Source organism: Pteropus alecto, unplaced genomic scaffold, assembly GCF_000325575.1.
Source record: "Pteropus alecto unplaced genomic scaffold, ASM32557v1 scaffold202, whole genome shotgun sequence".
Taxonomy (NCBI): Eukaryota; Metazoa; Chordata; class Mammalia; order Chiroptera; family Pteropodidae; genus Pteropus; species Pteropus alecto.
The window spans coordinates 4,785,816-4,802,094 of record NW_006432451.1 but is presented as its reverse complement, the minus strand read 5'-3'; the positions used below and the strand labels follow the sequence as shown (position 1 = coordinate 4,802,094).

The window sequence follows — 16,279 nt, the reverse complement described above, 5'->3', positions numbered from 1 at the left end:
GGATATCCCTATTTTGTTACAAATAAAGCACTTCACACATAGCCCGACACATAGTGTCACATGAATTCCACTATAATCAGAAGCACTATGCTTTACTTTTGAGAGTTGTTAAGACATGTTTTCATTTCTCTGCATCTATACAGTCCATTGACATGAAATTGGTAACATAAAAAGGAGGGAAAGAATGAAAAAGGGAGAAAATACACAAGGATGTTTGTCTTTATTTAAGAAGTTTGGCCTAATCTTGGAGTCATAAGAAATTTACTTTGGAAACTAACCTTTCTTTGTGTTTGACACTTTTTTTCAGCTTTATTGAGGTATAATTGATAAAACAAAAATTATAGAAATTTAAGGTACATGTGACTTTATTTTAAAATTTATTTATTCATCATAGCATTAAATAGAGAATGTGTGATAAGAAAGAAAGGCAGCTGCTGAAATTTCAAATACAGAGAAGAGAGGTTTAGGTTTTATTTTTTCACAAAAGTATTTTCCAACATACACAAAAATAAAGAGAATAGTATAATCCCTCATGTACTTATCACCCAGGTTCAACAAAAACAGAAAAGATAATTTACTTTTTAGTATACAGTCTATCACTGGAAATGTTTATACTCTCTCAAAACAGAAAATCTAAGAACTTTTTACCTATGGTACACAGTGAATAGAGGCTTCTAAATCTAATCTCTTTTAGTTAGCCTAGGACCCTCTCACAGGGAAAAAGAAGAAATACAAACAAACAAACAAAAAAGTCATGTGTAGAACCTGAAGGGCTTTAAATTAAGCAAGTGCCTTATGGGGCCTGCCTTGCTTGCTAAAGGTGATTGGGGTGAGAATCATCATAGCCCTGCAGCTGACTTAAGGCACAGATGGGAGGAAAAGAAAATAGGGAGAGGGTAATGTATGGAATAGATAGAAGAAAAGGAACTGGAAATAGGAGAGAGTTGAGAAAGGGAAAATGAATAATATGTGATATAAAATGGTAGTAAATATTCAACAAAAGACATGAACTTTAGAATTCAGTCCCACGCAACTCTGTCACTTATTAGTTCTGTGTCTGTGAGTCTATATCTGAAATTCTCTAAGCCTCGGTTTCATCATCTATAAAATAGTGCTAATAATACTTATCTGGAAGGAAAATTGTCGATATTTTTAATAAAATACAGTAGTCCTCCCCTTATCCACAGTTTTGTTTTCTGTGATTTCAGTTACTCATGGTCAACCACAGTTCAAAATATTAAATGAAAGATTCCAGAAATAAACAATTCATGTGTTTTAAATTGCCTGCTGTTGTAAGTAATGTGATGAAATCTCATGCTGTAATCATCGCAAATAAGGGGGGATTACTGTAATGTGAGTAAAAACAATTCTTGTGAGAAAATCAGAAAAACTGAATACTGACTGTACTAAGGAATTATTTATCTAATTTTAGGTGTGGTATGGAATTGTTGTTATGTTCCTAAAAATTCATTATATTTTAGATTTCATAATAAAATACTAAGAATGAAATTATATGAAGTCTGAGATTATCTTTAAAATAATCCAGTGTGCATGTAAGATTAAGTGAATGGTTTACTGAATTTCCCATGAATTGATCACTGTTAAACTGAACTGTTGATATATGGTACTATTCTTGCTACTACTGTATATTTAAAATACAAAGTTTTTTTAAAGTATTCTAAGAAAAACAAAAAAAAATAGGCACAGAAGCATTCAATTTAAAGTTATGGTTTTTAAAGTCTTTTTTATCACACTTAGAAAACCTTGAGTATCTACATACTACTCCAGGCTATAGGACCGTCTCAGAAATGTTAACCTAAAGATTAAATACATAACAAGGAATAAACTCAAAAGAAAAAAAGTAATGTTCCCTCTATTATTGAATGGACTAAGCCCCAAACTTTATTGATATATTTGCTAATTCAAACAATAAAGCAAAATGGTCATTGAGTACCAGTGTTGTGATACATATTTTACTATTTTCTGAGTGTATTAAAATAATGTGAAAACAGATACATTCATTATCTTCCAAAAAGATATACTCCAGTGGGAGGATATTATATATGAAATAATTCCACAAACATATAATAACAAACTCTGAAGAACTTAGAAAGGAAAAGAACAAGGTAACATGAAAGAAGAATCAAGAACCAGGTCTAATTTGGTAAAGTTTAGAGAAGAGTTGAAGAGTTTATTTCTAATGAAATAAAATGGTACATAGCATGTGAAAGACAAGGTTAAAGAGGGCAGAGCAAGTGTTTGAGAAAATCTTGCAATATGAAAGAAAAGATGAGAAAATAAAATGAAAATCATCAGATTTAGTAGAGAAAGTGCATGTAAAAGCAAACAATTTATTAATTCTAATTAAAATTCTTAGAAGTGAAAAAGGTATTTTATCTATAAAAGTACTAATATAGAGCTAAAAAATATAAAAATTTAATAGAAAGATCAGAAAATTAAATCAAGAAAATCTTCCTGAAATTAAAAAAAAGACAAAGAAATGTAATATATGGTAGAAAATATAAGACATAGAGAATAGACCCAGGGAGTCTAACATCAAATTAACAGACCTAGAGAGAAAACAGAAATGAAGGGAGAAAATTATCATAACAAATAATAAGAAAAAATTTTCTGATACAAAAGACCTAATTCTTTACATAAAATAGGGCTTTCAGATATTTAACAAAATTAATGAAAACAGACTCAAGTATATCATTTTTTATTATCAAGTATATCAATTTCGGGACCTCAAGTTAAAGGAAGATCATAAAATATCCCAATGAGGGAAAGTAAAACTGAACAGAGGATAATCAGACTGTCAAATACTTCTGTCATTAAGATAATGGGAAAGGTCTGGAAGTTCTAAAGAAAAATTATTTTCTATTAATAAACATACAACTTTTGAAATCACAGATATGAAGAATAAAAACTTGTAGACATTAAAGGATATAAAATTTACCTACCACACATATTTTTACTGGAAGTTGATTAAGAATATTTTTATTGGAAGTTGATTAAGTAGGTAAAATGAGGTTGTTATTCAGAAGACAGAAAGGCAAGGACTGCAAGAAATGGTGGATTCAACCCAGGATGTCACTGAAAAGAGATCCTGCTACAGCAGTTCCACGGGAAGCCTCAAATGCTTGACTACACATGATGTTTAGAAAGTGATAAACAACTTTTTCCCACTTTTAGAATTAATCTATGAGCAAAGTCCAAAGACAATTATTGTTACAGCAGAATGTTAATATTTTCAGCTTCAACAATATGTATTTCAAAAAAGTGAAGATACCTCAATTTCATAAGTGGGAGTGTAAAAGAGAGGGGAAAAGAAGGGTAATGATGCCAATACCTTCATATCTCAAAAAAGGGGGCTAAGAGACATTGGCCATACTTAAGAGAAGAAGACACAGAAATAAGTATATTTAAATTACAATAGAAAGAAGAATGATATAAGATGACCCATGAATTAAAGCAAGATTTTAGAAGCTGGGCTGTTATACAGTTACAAAAAGTTCTTAAGCTAACCTGTAGGGAGCTCTGAAGCTGCAAGAGCCCTTCAGAGTTGGCCCCAAATAGGGACATTTATACCTCCACACTGAGCAGTCACTGGACATAAGTTGCCCTGGGAAATAAGGTGAAAATTGGGTGAGACAGCTCCCCTTACCTAAGGTAATTCTGGAGGTGGGTTAACAGCTGAGGGCTATCAGCAACATTCGCAGCAACTAAGGGAATAAATCCTTCAGTCTCAAAGGGAAGAATCTAGGTGGATCAGGACAGCATTCCCTTACAGAAGCACTATTCTAGTCACTGGGAATATATATATTAAAATTTATCTCTTATAGTCATTAAGTCAGCAGACTCACCCTTTTGACTTATGAAATTTCCTCCTTCAGTTAAACATTCTATTATAGTCAGGAAGGGTAAGGTTATGTTGCAGTAAGATCTTAATCTGCAGTAAAAATTAGATCTCAGTGGCTTAGCTTAATAAAGGGGACTCAATTCCACAATCATTCAAGGGACTCAGGTTATGGAGTCTCTAGCATTTCATATACCATCACCTCAACAACGGCTTCCAGAGGAAGACAAAGCAGACAGAGCCCACATTTACACCCACATTTAAGTTCCATTAGCTGGTACTAGTCACTTGACCCCAACCTAACCAGAGGAGGCTGGAAAATGTGCAGAAGCTTATGGAATATTGGTGCCACTGTCCCTGGAAGACATATTGACTGATATCATTGAAAGTAAGATCAAACGCTCATGACTAGTAGTGGGTGGTCTAGAACACCCACACATTTTTTTTTCTCCAAGTTACATGCCTACTAAGATTCAGGGAGTTTTTTGATAGCAAATTTGTTTATAAAAGATATATTTGTCATTTTAATTAAATTATCAATTAAAGATTACATTACCCAATGCAATCTGGATGCAAAAAAAAAAAAAAAAAGCTGTTTCTATGAAACTGGGAAGGAAGAAGACTCTGACATTATTAAGAATGAATCTTCCAACATGGGACTAGTGTGACAATGTTGAACTGTAAGGATGTCCCAAAATATACTCTACCATTCATCCTTATAATAGGGCTTATGTTTCAACTAAAAAAATCAGATTTCAATATCTCCCTAAACTCTTCAGTATGGTTCGGTATCCTCCTGTCTTTGCAGAGTCAGAAGAAAACAGCTAAGTATAGAGCTCAAGGGCTCCCTGGACCCATAGCACAAGTCCTTCCACTTCCACAGGAGTGTCACTCCATCTTTACTCTTAAAATGAATGGCAATGCTGATCCTGAGGGAGATGACAAACCAGCACAAACACTCTGGCCACTCAGCATCTTGTTCTTGGCAAATTTAGACTATGATCTTGGGAACAGAATCCCATGTATCAGTCTGTCGCCACACCCCAGTGTCCCTGCCTATGACCTACAGTGCAGCCTGTATTACAGAAGATGAAAGTCCCAAAGAAGCCTAGTTCTCTATTCTGAGCTCATCCAGGAGAGGGAAGGACCTATCATTGGCTCCTCAGGCCCAACATGTGGGTAAGGGAGCAGGGAGGAGGGGATGCCAGCTCCTCAATGGCATGGCTCTCCATAACCTTAGGGATAAGCTCCTAGCCACCCATCTTCATGACCCAGAGATTGAGATGGAGACCAGCTTTCAGGATTGGGTCCATGTGTAAAGATCCACAGTGCGTAGTGACCTTCCTAATACCTGGGAAGAGAATGTCATCAGGAACCAACAGGTCATTATGTTCGCAGACAAGGGGAGCTCTGTCCTCTGAGAATTGATTGTGTCGGAGAAAAGGATGAATGAGATGAATGTGAGCTGGCACTCCTTCCCCCTCTTCCCAAGGAAGAAACCTAGAACCAGAGGTGGCTCTGCCATTTGTCTTCTGGGGTCCACAAGAAACAAACCGCCTCTGGACCACTCCATCGTATGGGGCTCTGGAGGCTGGAGTGCTCCACATGGCAGGGGTGTAGACATCTCCACTCTGGAAAGTCATTTCCAGCAACATAGGATCTGGAAAAATCAGCCCTTGCTTCTAATAAGTGTGATAAGCACAACACCAACTGTCTGCATCCCATGAACAGGATGGTGTTTTTGAGAAGTGTGAATGTTACCCTGGCTGAGCCCATCAGAATCTTTGCTAAAATAGTTAAAATTCTGGTAGACATTCTACAAACATACAACAGAAAGAGAGAGAGAGAGAAAGAGAGAGAGGAGATTAAATGTGAGGTGATGAGAAAGAGAAATGCAGAAAAATAGAGAGGTGCAAAAAGAAACAGAGGATAAAGAGATGCCGGTAAATAGTGACAAAAGTGCAGAGAGAAAAAAAAGAAAGAGAAGCAGTGATACAGTGAGAGACCTGGCAATGGAAACAAAGATGCAGAGAGATACACTGATAGAAACATTTGGGGACAAAAAGAGACACAAAGAGACAAAGGTGCGCAGATAGAGATAAAACAGAAAAAGAGAGGAAGATCTCATTGAATATATGGATTTAGTCACTTCTGAAATCAACTTGACCCCACACTTACTTATAACATGAACAAAATAAATTTGTGTTGGATTTCTATCATTTGAAACAAAAAATAGTACTTTTAATGCTGGTTATACTTTCTCAAAAATAAAAATTGACCTTGATCAATATGACTTGCCAGGATATATTTGAAACATCAGTGACCCAAGGCCAGTGTATCGGTCCATAAACAATTCCACTATGCTTACTTACAGAATTCTCACCAAACTGGAAGAGGCCAGCATATCCTAAGGCCACTGCAATCAACATCAATACTAAAGAACTATGAAGAATGTTACAATTGAAATGATCTTTTATCTCCTCTTCCCACTCTTACATGACACCCTAAGATGCTTCTAGTCTCCTTTCAAAGAACAACCCCTCCTTCTGGTCCCAGGTTGGTTGGGTCATCTCAAAATATATTCTTTCATTCTGCAGTGTTTTGCTACCTTTACTCATTTAAGGAGGTTCAGGATACAGAAAACTCATAATACGTTTAATTATGATTAAAGCTGTATAGGCAAGTAAATGGTTTCAATGAGCTCCTCTTGAATAGTTGGTAGGGGGGAATAGAAACAGAAAAAAATGCCTTGGGTCCTGAGCAATTGCTGCTGGCATCGCACCGGCAGAGGCTCCAGGATCAATGCAGGAAGCAGCATTACAGTCAGATCCCTGGGGTGGGGTTCGCAGGAGGTGACCTGGCAACTGCATCAGAGTCACCGTAGGACTCTAATCTCAGAGGGACAAGGTGACAGGCAGCTGGGAATTCTGGGCAAGGACAGGCAGGCATATCAGAAGTATCCTCAGGAGTCAGTGCAGGAGCCCTGGAAAAGAGAGAGTAATCAGCACTGGGTGCCCTGAGCAGTGTATCTATCCTCTCCCCTCCTTGCAGCATGAGACAGAGAAAACTAAGGTCCAGGGCATACAGTCATCACCTCCCTCAATATTTGTGTAAAGGTGAAATCAGCTAAAGAGGACATGCAATTCAGGTCAACACAAGTGTGTGGGAGGCGAGAGAGCAGCTGTTACTCTTCAGTGGAATATGGTTTCACTCTTTTTAGTAAACTAGCTGACAACTCACCTTTCTACCACTAGTATTCTTTTAGTCACTTATAAATATCCACAGGCAGTAGCCACCAATACTTGGCACAATGTGGGCATCGTCCTTGTGCCTAACACCCACGACGTGGCTCTGGCTCCAAGTTTCACAGAAAGATGCCACAAATTTATGGCCTGGTTCTGCATAACAACCTCTGGAGCTTCCTACAGAAACTGGGCAAACTTCTCCCCTAACTCTGGATCCCATGGCAAGGAATAGGCCATGAGCCTGGACTACTGTGCCCAGGTGCACTTACCTCAGGCCTTTCCCTCTTTTATCTGTTCCCCTGCCCCACCCCACCGCACCCCACCCTCACCCCCACTGAATAGAGCAGAAATAGTACCTGGTAGAGGCCTACTAGGTCCTATTAAAGGAAGTTATACAGAGAAAGTTCTCATCACACAAACAGCCAGTCCCTCACTCACTCCAAGAAGAAATGAGATATGCAACTTAATTGGTAATTTATTTCCTCATTGCTCAGCAACCACAATGCCTTAACCACCCTAAGCTAAAATCCCCCAAAATGAATGAAACTGTCACTAGGGAAACCAATGTCCCGACCCCTTAAAACAAGAAGCTTTCAGAAAGGGGCCAGTGAGATAATGATGAACTGGAAGTCCTGTTCATCATTACACTCTGCTAGTCACCTCTGTGGTAGGGCTACCTTTCAACCAGTAAAATCAGTCCAAAGTCTTCCCATAGGCTTTTCCCTCTCTTCCCACCACCAGCCCAGACTCTTTCCTTTCGGGGTCAGGAGGTAAGAGTTATACCTAGAAGCAGAGAACTCCCTCAACAGAGTGTCAGCCACAGCTCTTCTTCCCCATTTCCCCAGAGTTCCTTACCCTTCTGTTTCCTGTGACGGATGAAAAGGCCCAGAACAAGGAAGATCAGCCCCAGCACGAAGCCTCCAACGCCACTCAGCATCTTGCTCTGAGCAGATTCAGACTGTGCTCCTGAGGAGCAGAGCCTGAGTGTCAGCATTTGCCCCCACACCCACAGTGTCCCTTTGGGAAGCTGGAAGTCTGGTCTGAGGTATAGGAGGTAGAGGTGCCAGGAGAACCTAGTTCTCATTCTGACCACCCATAAAGGAGGACCAGCCAACAAATCCTTAGACACTGTGGGTGGGTGAGAGAAACTGTTCCTTGAGACACACCCTTAACCTTAGACGCTAAGACCCCAGTTACAGCGCAACAGTTAATCCTTCAGAGCTATCAGCGCTGGGTTCCAGGGCCATGGTGAACCACCCTAGTACCTGGAAAGGCAATGAGATCAAGATGTTTCTGATGCCCCCACCATGGCACAAGAGGCACTCTAGTCTCCTGTGATGTCCAGCTCAGTAGTAACATCAGAGATAAGGGACGATATGGAATAGGCCAAAGGAAGCTCTGTCTTTTGGGGCCCACAGTGAAAGAAAACAAACTGCCCCTTACGCCACTCCACTGTGGTAGGGCTCTGGAGGCTGGGGTGCTCCACGTGGCAGGTGTAGACATCTCCTTGCTGGGGAGTCATTTCTAGCATCACAATGATCTGGAAAGTCCAGTCCCCATTCCTAATTAGGGGGGTGGACACAATGCCGGCTGTCTCCTCCTGGTCATTCCGGAACCACCGAACTTTGATCTGGCCTGGATAGAAATCTGTCACTGAGCAAACCAGCAGGTTGTGGTGATTTAGAGCCTCTGTCTTGGATGGGGAGACAGTCACTGTGGGTATCACTGAGGGAAGTAACAGACAAAAAAAGACACAGAGAGATGTGAGACCACACAGCAAATCTCCCCATGAGAAGAGTCTTTCTTGGTTCCAGAGTAGAAAGATCCCTGGATTCCAACTTGGATTAGGATCTGAGCTGGGCTACTTTATCAGCTTGAATAAACACATCAGTCAGTTTACTCAAGAGATAATAGTAATCATTCTATGGGAGTTATTCTGTTGATACCAATTGATAAAAATGAAACACTTTAAAATTATAAATTGCCATATTATACAGGCCACTGCTTATAAAACATGGAAAAATAAATATAATAAACCTGGACTTCTTTTCCCCCACACCTATTGAAAGTAACTACAGATCAGCTCTAGTGATTCATACTAGGGCAGTGACACTGTTTTCTGTTAGTCCCAGTACTCCTCACAGTAGAGAAAATACATCAGTTTTGAGTCTCCTGCTAGCCATGAGACCATCAACACTAGTCAGGCCCCACAAATAGTAACATGAACTCAGAATTAAGAATGAATATACATTTCTACGTCCAATAGAGTAGGAGAACAGTGACCATCACATCCTTCCTACAAAGCAATGCTTCTCAAACAGGCTATATTCTATAATTCTCAGCATGTAATACTAACAAAATTGTGGCACTCGTGAGCCACAATCTGGAAGGAATCATGTTTTCAGCTTCAGATTTTAACTTGTTCGATTCTCTTTCCTGGAGTCTGACTAAAATCATGGTCAGCTACATGGACTTATAAAATTTGTCATCTTAGGTTGACAGTAAAAATAGAAGGCACAAGTTCAACAGAAAAATGTTAAAATAATTTTTATGAAAAAAAGACCTGAAATAGCAAAAATATAAGTACATAGTGGCATTCAGATGTGGGTCAAAAGGCAGAAGAGTACAAAGTAAGCTGAAAGTTATGTGAACACACATAGATAACACTAGGGTCATACAACATCATTCAAGTGTTGTTTTTATTTTTAGCAAACATTTTTTCCCTCAGAATTTGCATTCACGAATTCTAAATTATTAAGATCCAACTCAAGAGTTGACCTTAATGCATTAAGCAAAATAGTACAAAATAATAAAGTCAGTTTTTAAGGCTCTACTTACTCCTCTGCTTTCTATTGAGCCTAAGTGGATGAGCAGCTGAGTACATTTATTCATTAATTTCACAAAGGTTTATTGAGCTCATACTGCGAGGTTCAATGTATGAGGTATTAGGAATGCAACGATAATTAACAGTCCCTCGCCCCAAAGAGGTCCAGGACTAGTGATAGCCATTTAAGAAAATAATAATTTGAAACCAAAAAGTCAGAATATATGTCACGATTCTAATATATTACCACGTGTGCAAGGTGCCTTGCACGCAGTCGGGGAGCAGCTCTAACCCACCAGGTCAAGCTTGTTCATTAAGCCTCGCGGCGGCAGAGTGAAAATAGGCCTTGCTGGGAGAGCTCACGGCAGGACCCGTGGGCAAGGAGGGCACACCGGGCACGGGGTACTGCTTAGGCAAAGGTGAGGGACAAGGAAGCAAACACACCTATGGCAAGAGGTGAGGAGGTGCAGAATGGATGGAAAGAATAGCAGAGGGCGCGGAAGCTGCCACACTGGGCAGGCCTGGCCGGCCTCTGGCGGAATCTGGAGCGTTGCGGAAGGCGCTGCGGCTGCTCCGCCCTCCGCCGCGCGACGCGCCCCGCCTCCCTGTCAGCTCCGTGGGCCCCGGGGTCGGGTCCGAGAGGCCGCCCCTCCCCGCGGAGACTCTGCCCCCCGGAGGTGGGCCTGCGGACAGCTGCGGACCGCGCTCACCTCGCCGCTTCAAGGACATGTGGGTCTCCAACTGGTAGTTGTGTCTGCACACCGTGTCCACCACGGCCCGCGTCTGCTCCACGAAGTCCGAGTTCCAGTACTCGGCGTCCGGCCGCCCGAGCTCGGTCACCGCGCGGTACTCCCACACGTCGCTGTCGAAGCGCACGAACTCCTCCAGGTTATAGACGTATCTGGCCACCTCCAAGATGTCCGCCTGCGAGTTCCAGTACTCGGCGGTATGCCGCCCGAGCTCGGTCACCGCGCGGAATTCCCCCACGTCGCTGTCGAAGCCCACGTACTCCTCCAGGTTATAGACGTATCTGTTCAACAGCCGCACCCGCTCCGTCCCGTTGGTGAAGTAGCAGTAGCTCTTAAACTGGTACACGAAATCCTCTGCGGGGAATCGCCCCCCTCAGTCAGGCCTCGGCCCACGGCCCAGCGCGGCCGCCGCCGGCCCGGGCGGCGTTCTGGGTCGTGGGCAGTTGGGTCAGACACACCTGAAACCCGGCCGCGACTTTCCGTTCCCGCCCAACCCGGCCCGGCGCCTCCGGCTCCGCACCCGGGGTCCCCGACCAGCCGCCCCTTCTGGGAACCGCCTGCGTGTGGGGAGGGGAGGGAGGAAAGCCTGTCTTTGGGGCGCAAGTCCTGAGACCTGTGGTCCCCGCCTGAGGGTCAGAACTGGGCGAAGAGTGCGGTCGGGGTAATTTTACAATTGTCCTTGGATTTAGAGGGATCAGAACGTTCTAGCATGAAATCGCATTTTCCGTATTGCTCTGGGGAACCTCAGAGATAAACAAGTATCCGCATAAGCACGAGAGTTCAGGGGAAGGACGAGAACGGTCTAGAATTAAGCTTGTCCTCGCCCTGACAAGCATATGCTCTGCGTCTCGGGGCAAAGTGCCTTCTCTCCCATGCCTGGGTTTACTCTGAGTTTCTGAGTAAACCAACTGCACTGTGAGGTTGTCTCACTCCTGGTGGTTAGAAAGGTTGGCACCTCTGGAGTCCTAGCAAGGAATATTTGGTTCATGGAAAGAGCACAGGCTTTTGGTTCAGATAAATTAGATTCCAATTAAACTGTGCCAACTACCAGCTTGGCAGGTTACTTAACAAAATACCACTATCATAAGTGTAATTGTGTAAAAGATATATAAGGGTGTTAGGAAGATTGAGAAGAATCTGAAGATACTAACCCTGCGTCTGAAGTAAATGGTTTCTCAGTATGTATCATTTCCCTTCTTTACATTCTTCTTTCTCTTAAATATAGTCCATTGTCAACACAAATCTCTGAATCTCAATCGTTACTATTTGACCATACATCAGTGAAACTTGAAGTTAAGACTCCCTGTCTGTGGTCATGCAGTCAGCTTCACTCCAACATCAAGACTTGGTCTTTACAAGCCCCCCACTCAAAGTCAGGGATGTAGAGTCCTTTTCCTCAAATACTGAGACTACAAGGACCACTGCTGCCCTACATTTTGCCAACTCAGAATCCCATAGTATTTAGTCCAGACAAGGTCTTGGGGTACCCTGAAATGACAAATCCTGCTGTCTCTTCTTTGAAGAAATTATTATCTTCAAAAATAACCTCAATGTCACTTTGTCCTGTCACTGGTAGTAGATGCACACTTTGTCTCCTCCTCCCCGTTATAACATCCTCAGGCTTGAGCCTGTGGGATGGGGATTGTCCTCACCTAATAAGGTGGAAATGAGAATGTAACTAGCTCTCCTTCCCAAAAAGAAGAAATGAGTGATAAAAGACTGTATTTTGAGATCATAGAATTCCCCATGCCCCAGCCCAAGGGTCCCTCAGAGCCTGTTCTCCAGAGTGGTGGCTCTGGGGAGCAGCTGCCCTGCACTTACGTGGAGAGTCTCTGCCTTCAGCCACTGGGGTGCTCAGCACCACCAGGGTCACCATCACAGCTGCTGTCCAAAGGCCTCTGGGGATCTGCAGAGCCATCATCCCAGACATAACTGAGAGCAAAGAAATAAGAAATGGTAGTCAACACAGCTCACACCTGGTGTACCCACTCTGAGGCACCCACTTCAGAGAATAAGAAACTGTGAAAGCATCCATGCAGGGTAGGATTGGAGAGACCCTAGGAAAGGAACCAATCAGCACTGGAGCTGAAGTACCTCATCTGTCTCTGGGCAGATGATTTTTTGAGAAAGTTCTCAATCCAAAGCCTGGCACTATGTCTTCGTCAAATCACACTAGATGAACCTTTGAGGTGAAGATTTTCTCTGTTATAGGAGATCTGAAGATTGAATGCCTTAGGGGCTTAAAGAACCAAAAGAAAAATGATTCAAGAGTAGGCACCTTGGTGATATATATTTAAAATCTATCGTTCTTATATTTGGGGTTTTTAGTAGAGAAAAATAAGTGGAGAACATATATCAGGGGAGAGAAAGTTATTGTCACAGAGATGTTCACTTCTATTATCTTAGACACTGAGAGCCTTAAATTGTGGTAGAAAGAGCAGAACTTTGAGAGGGAAATGATTTTGAGCTGCTTTGTTTGTTGAAATTACTGAACCTCTTTTTGCCTCAGGCTTCTCTTTGTAAAATGTGGATCATGTTTCATACATTTTATATCTAGATCTTTATATATACAAACTTAACAGTAATATGACTGCTTTAATATTGCAAAATGTCTCTTTGCTATCATGTGTAATCCTTTGGGAATATCACAAACAGAAAACTTGACACCTTGCTGGCAAGTGCTTATTCATTATGCAAGAATCTATTGTATCTGTGCTTTTTGAATGAAAATATTTGAAAAGTTATATTGACTTTTCCCTTATAAGCTCTTCAGCTGCTTAAATCTTCCCTGAACCATGAAACAGTTTCATCTGATTTCAGCAAAGGCGCAGTCCACAAACATTCACAACATTCGGACACAGTCACCTTTAGTTTCAAGGATAGAGAGCAAAAGCTGTGGAGAAGCATTTCCTGGGGCCTGAATAGTGTTAATAAGGGAACACATGTTTAGAGCCACAGATTGTACTGTGTCAGTCCTAAACATCAAACCCTGGATGGCAGAAGTATCGATGTACTTTCTAAAATAAATTTGTTATTTATCAGTCTCCTCTTGCCCATGACTAGGGGCAGTACTAAATGGTTACAGAGTAATTAGAACAGTACCTGGCAGACAAGACAATAAGTATCTCTCCCCTTCTCTTTTTCTCTCCCTCCCTCTCTCTCTTCTCTGTATTTTAGTTCTCCTTCTAAAATAAACTACAGGATCTAAAAGCAGAATTTAAGGAGTCCACCAGGTAAAAAGAAATAGGGAAGGGATAACGAGAAGTTTCCATTAATGACACATGGAGGCAGTGAGTTATTCCAGTATTCTGTATTGGGTGCATAGTTCCAGAGCACCTGAGACTGGGAAATTCATCGCTGGGCTTCCACTAGCAGTGGTATACTCAGGATCAAGATAACTACAAAGTAAAGGTTTCCATGGTGGGAGGGAAACATAAAGAAGGAACATCAAACTCAGACCTGAAGTAGGATTGGGGGCCAAAGAAGAATGGTCAAAGAAAGATCTTAAAGGTGCTTCAGTTCCCTCAGCATCTACCTCAGGGTCCCTCAGAATAAGCAGAAAACTCTGGCGCATCCCCTACCTCCTGTCCTAAGGGGGGAAATTCCCTCGATTCTGTTCTGGGCCTGTACAGTGGAGGCTGCATCAGACTTGGGGATTTCCCTGTCTCACAGGCCTCCTCACACAGACTTTCTAGTAGCAACACAAGTGTCAGCTTAGACTCCTTTTTCTGATTGGATAAAACTTCATCTGAAAGGCTCTGGTTTGGGCCTCCACCTGACCTAGTCAGCATACTCTACCTTTTCTAGAGTTCTCTGCACTTTACATATCCCTGCTGCATTACTCAGGGCAGCCACCGCAGGCCTGGCCTGAGAGGAAGATACTCCGACTAACATCCTGATTCTGGGTATTTACCTGAATCACCCCGTGGGGCCCTTGTGGAAGCAAGGCACGTAGGATGAGGGCAGTGCGTGCTCCTGTGGGTAGACAATGAGATAAAGAAACAGTCATTGATATGGGTCAGGGTTATAGTGGGGAGACTCTCCCCTGGGGACATTCTCTGTTCCCTTAGGATGGAAGATTAAAATTGTGGATTCCTTCTTTGTGGAAATTCGGGGAGAAATCATTTTCCCTGGTCAGCATTCCTTAGACTCTGTGCTTGGTCAGTGGTTTTAACTGTGAACATAATAATCATCTTGTCACCAGAAGGGCCACTTGGGACCCCATTCTGCATTCATTTCAGAAATTAAGAAACATATATTCTGAAGGATTCTATGGTTTCCTTAATGCCAGTAGTAATATAATTAGAAATACAGTGCCAAACATAGATCAAACTGATGGTTGCTGGGAGGCAAGCATGGGGGAAATGGGGGAAAAAGTGAACAGGAATATAGTCAATAATATTGTGATAAATTTGCATAGTGACAAATGATTACTACACTTAGTGTGGTAATCACACTGTAAGGTCTAATCGCGGTATTGAACACCTGAAACTAATACAATATTGTATACCAACTATACTTAAAAAATAAAATATTATTTTAAAAAAGAAAAAAGAAATACTGCCCCAGAGTTTTATTTCCCTTTAATAAAAATTCGTCAAGCTATTATCCCTAAATTTTTCTAACTCTTTATGAAGCTGCTCACATATGACCCCATATGAACCTTAGGTAGCCAGTTGTATGAATTTTTCATGACTCATATAAAATATGTTCTTTCTTTTGCACGTAGTTATCTCTTTAAAATCACATTTTAGAGAATCTGAAGAGTCGAATCAGTAGCAGAATGACCACACATAAACCATTTCAGCTCTGAAAGACTTAGTTTTGCCTCATCTATAGAAAGAATACACACCTCACAGGACCACTGTCATGAATGCAGATATAATTTGTAAAACTCCTCTGCAATCTATGGTAAGCTGCATACAGATTAGTTTTTGGATATAACAGTACTGGGTTTATCTTTTTTAACATCACTAACAAAGACTGAAAAGTCTTCTTGTTACTTATCTCAATGCAGGTGATGGAATCATTATGGTTTAGAAACCCTACCTCTTACCTTACAAATTTGAAAGAGCAGGGAGAACACATTAGATGTATATATGATCATGAATCCACTACCTTTTTCTTCTCTGAAATGCCATGACTAACCCTGCACAGAACTGCCATTTTAAGTATAATTTGAGATCTTAGAACCCGGTCCTTCTCTCAGTGGGCTTACAAATGTGGAAACTTGAGCACAAAACACAGAGTCTTAGCACAAATTAATAAAAGAAAAAGAAAGTGAATGCAGCTTTGTGAGCTACATGGACTATTATGACAGAGAGAGTTCATGATCATGTATTACCCATCTTGATTTGATTTAGTGAAAGAAGGACTGGCTATTTGTCATTGTAGCTTCTGCCAAATGTTTAAAAGCCTTGTCCTGGCCATAGCTTGAGTGCCCTGCATTCCTCATCTTCATGATCAGGGCCCCGTGTCTGAGCTCTGACACATCTGTGTGGTTTTGTTTCCTGTAGTTTTGTCTTTCTTTGCAAGACTAGGAGGGGGACCACTCACAGAGTGTAGTTTGGTATGATTAGAGGGTGGAAGGCGGGTATCCTAG

The 16,279-nt window shown here is 41.4% G+C and overlaps 1 protein-coding gene across 1 annotated transcript; it reads right to left on the bottom strand.

Moving 5' to 3' along the window:
* Positions 1-6,143: 6,143 nt before the first annotated feature.
* LOC102895566 (HLA class II histocompatibility antigen, DQ beta 1 chain-like) lies at positions 6,144-15,007 on the bottom strand. Its single transcript, XM_006907420.3, has 6 exons — positions 12,499-15,007; positions 10,838-11,031; positions 10,639-10,714; positions 8,548-8,829; positions 7,960-8,070; positions 6,144-6,842 (listed from the first exon to the last, which is right to left on the bottom strand). Exons 1-6 carry the CDS (start codon positions 12,605-12,607, stop codon positions 6,829-6,831), a joined length of 786 nt encoding a protein of 261 aa, XP_006907482.1. The 5' UTR covers positions 12,608-15,007; the 3' UTR covers positions 6,144-6,828.
* Between the last annotated feature and the right edge of the window lie 1,272 nt (positions 15,008-16,279).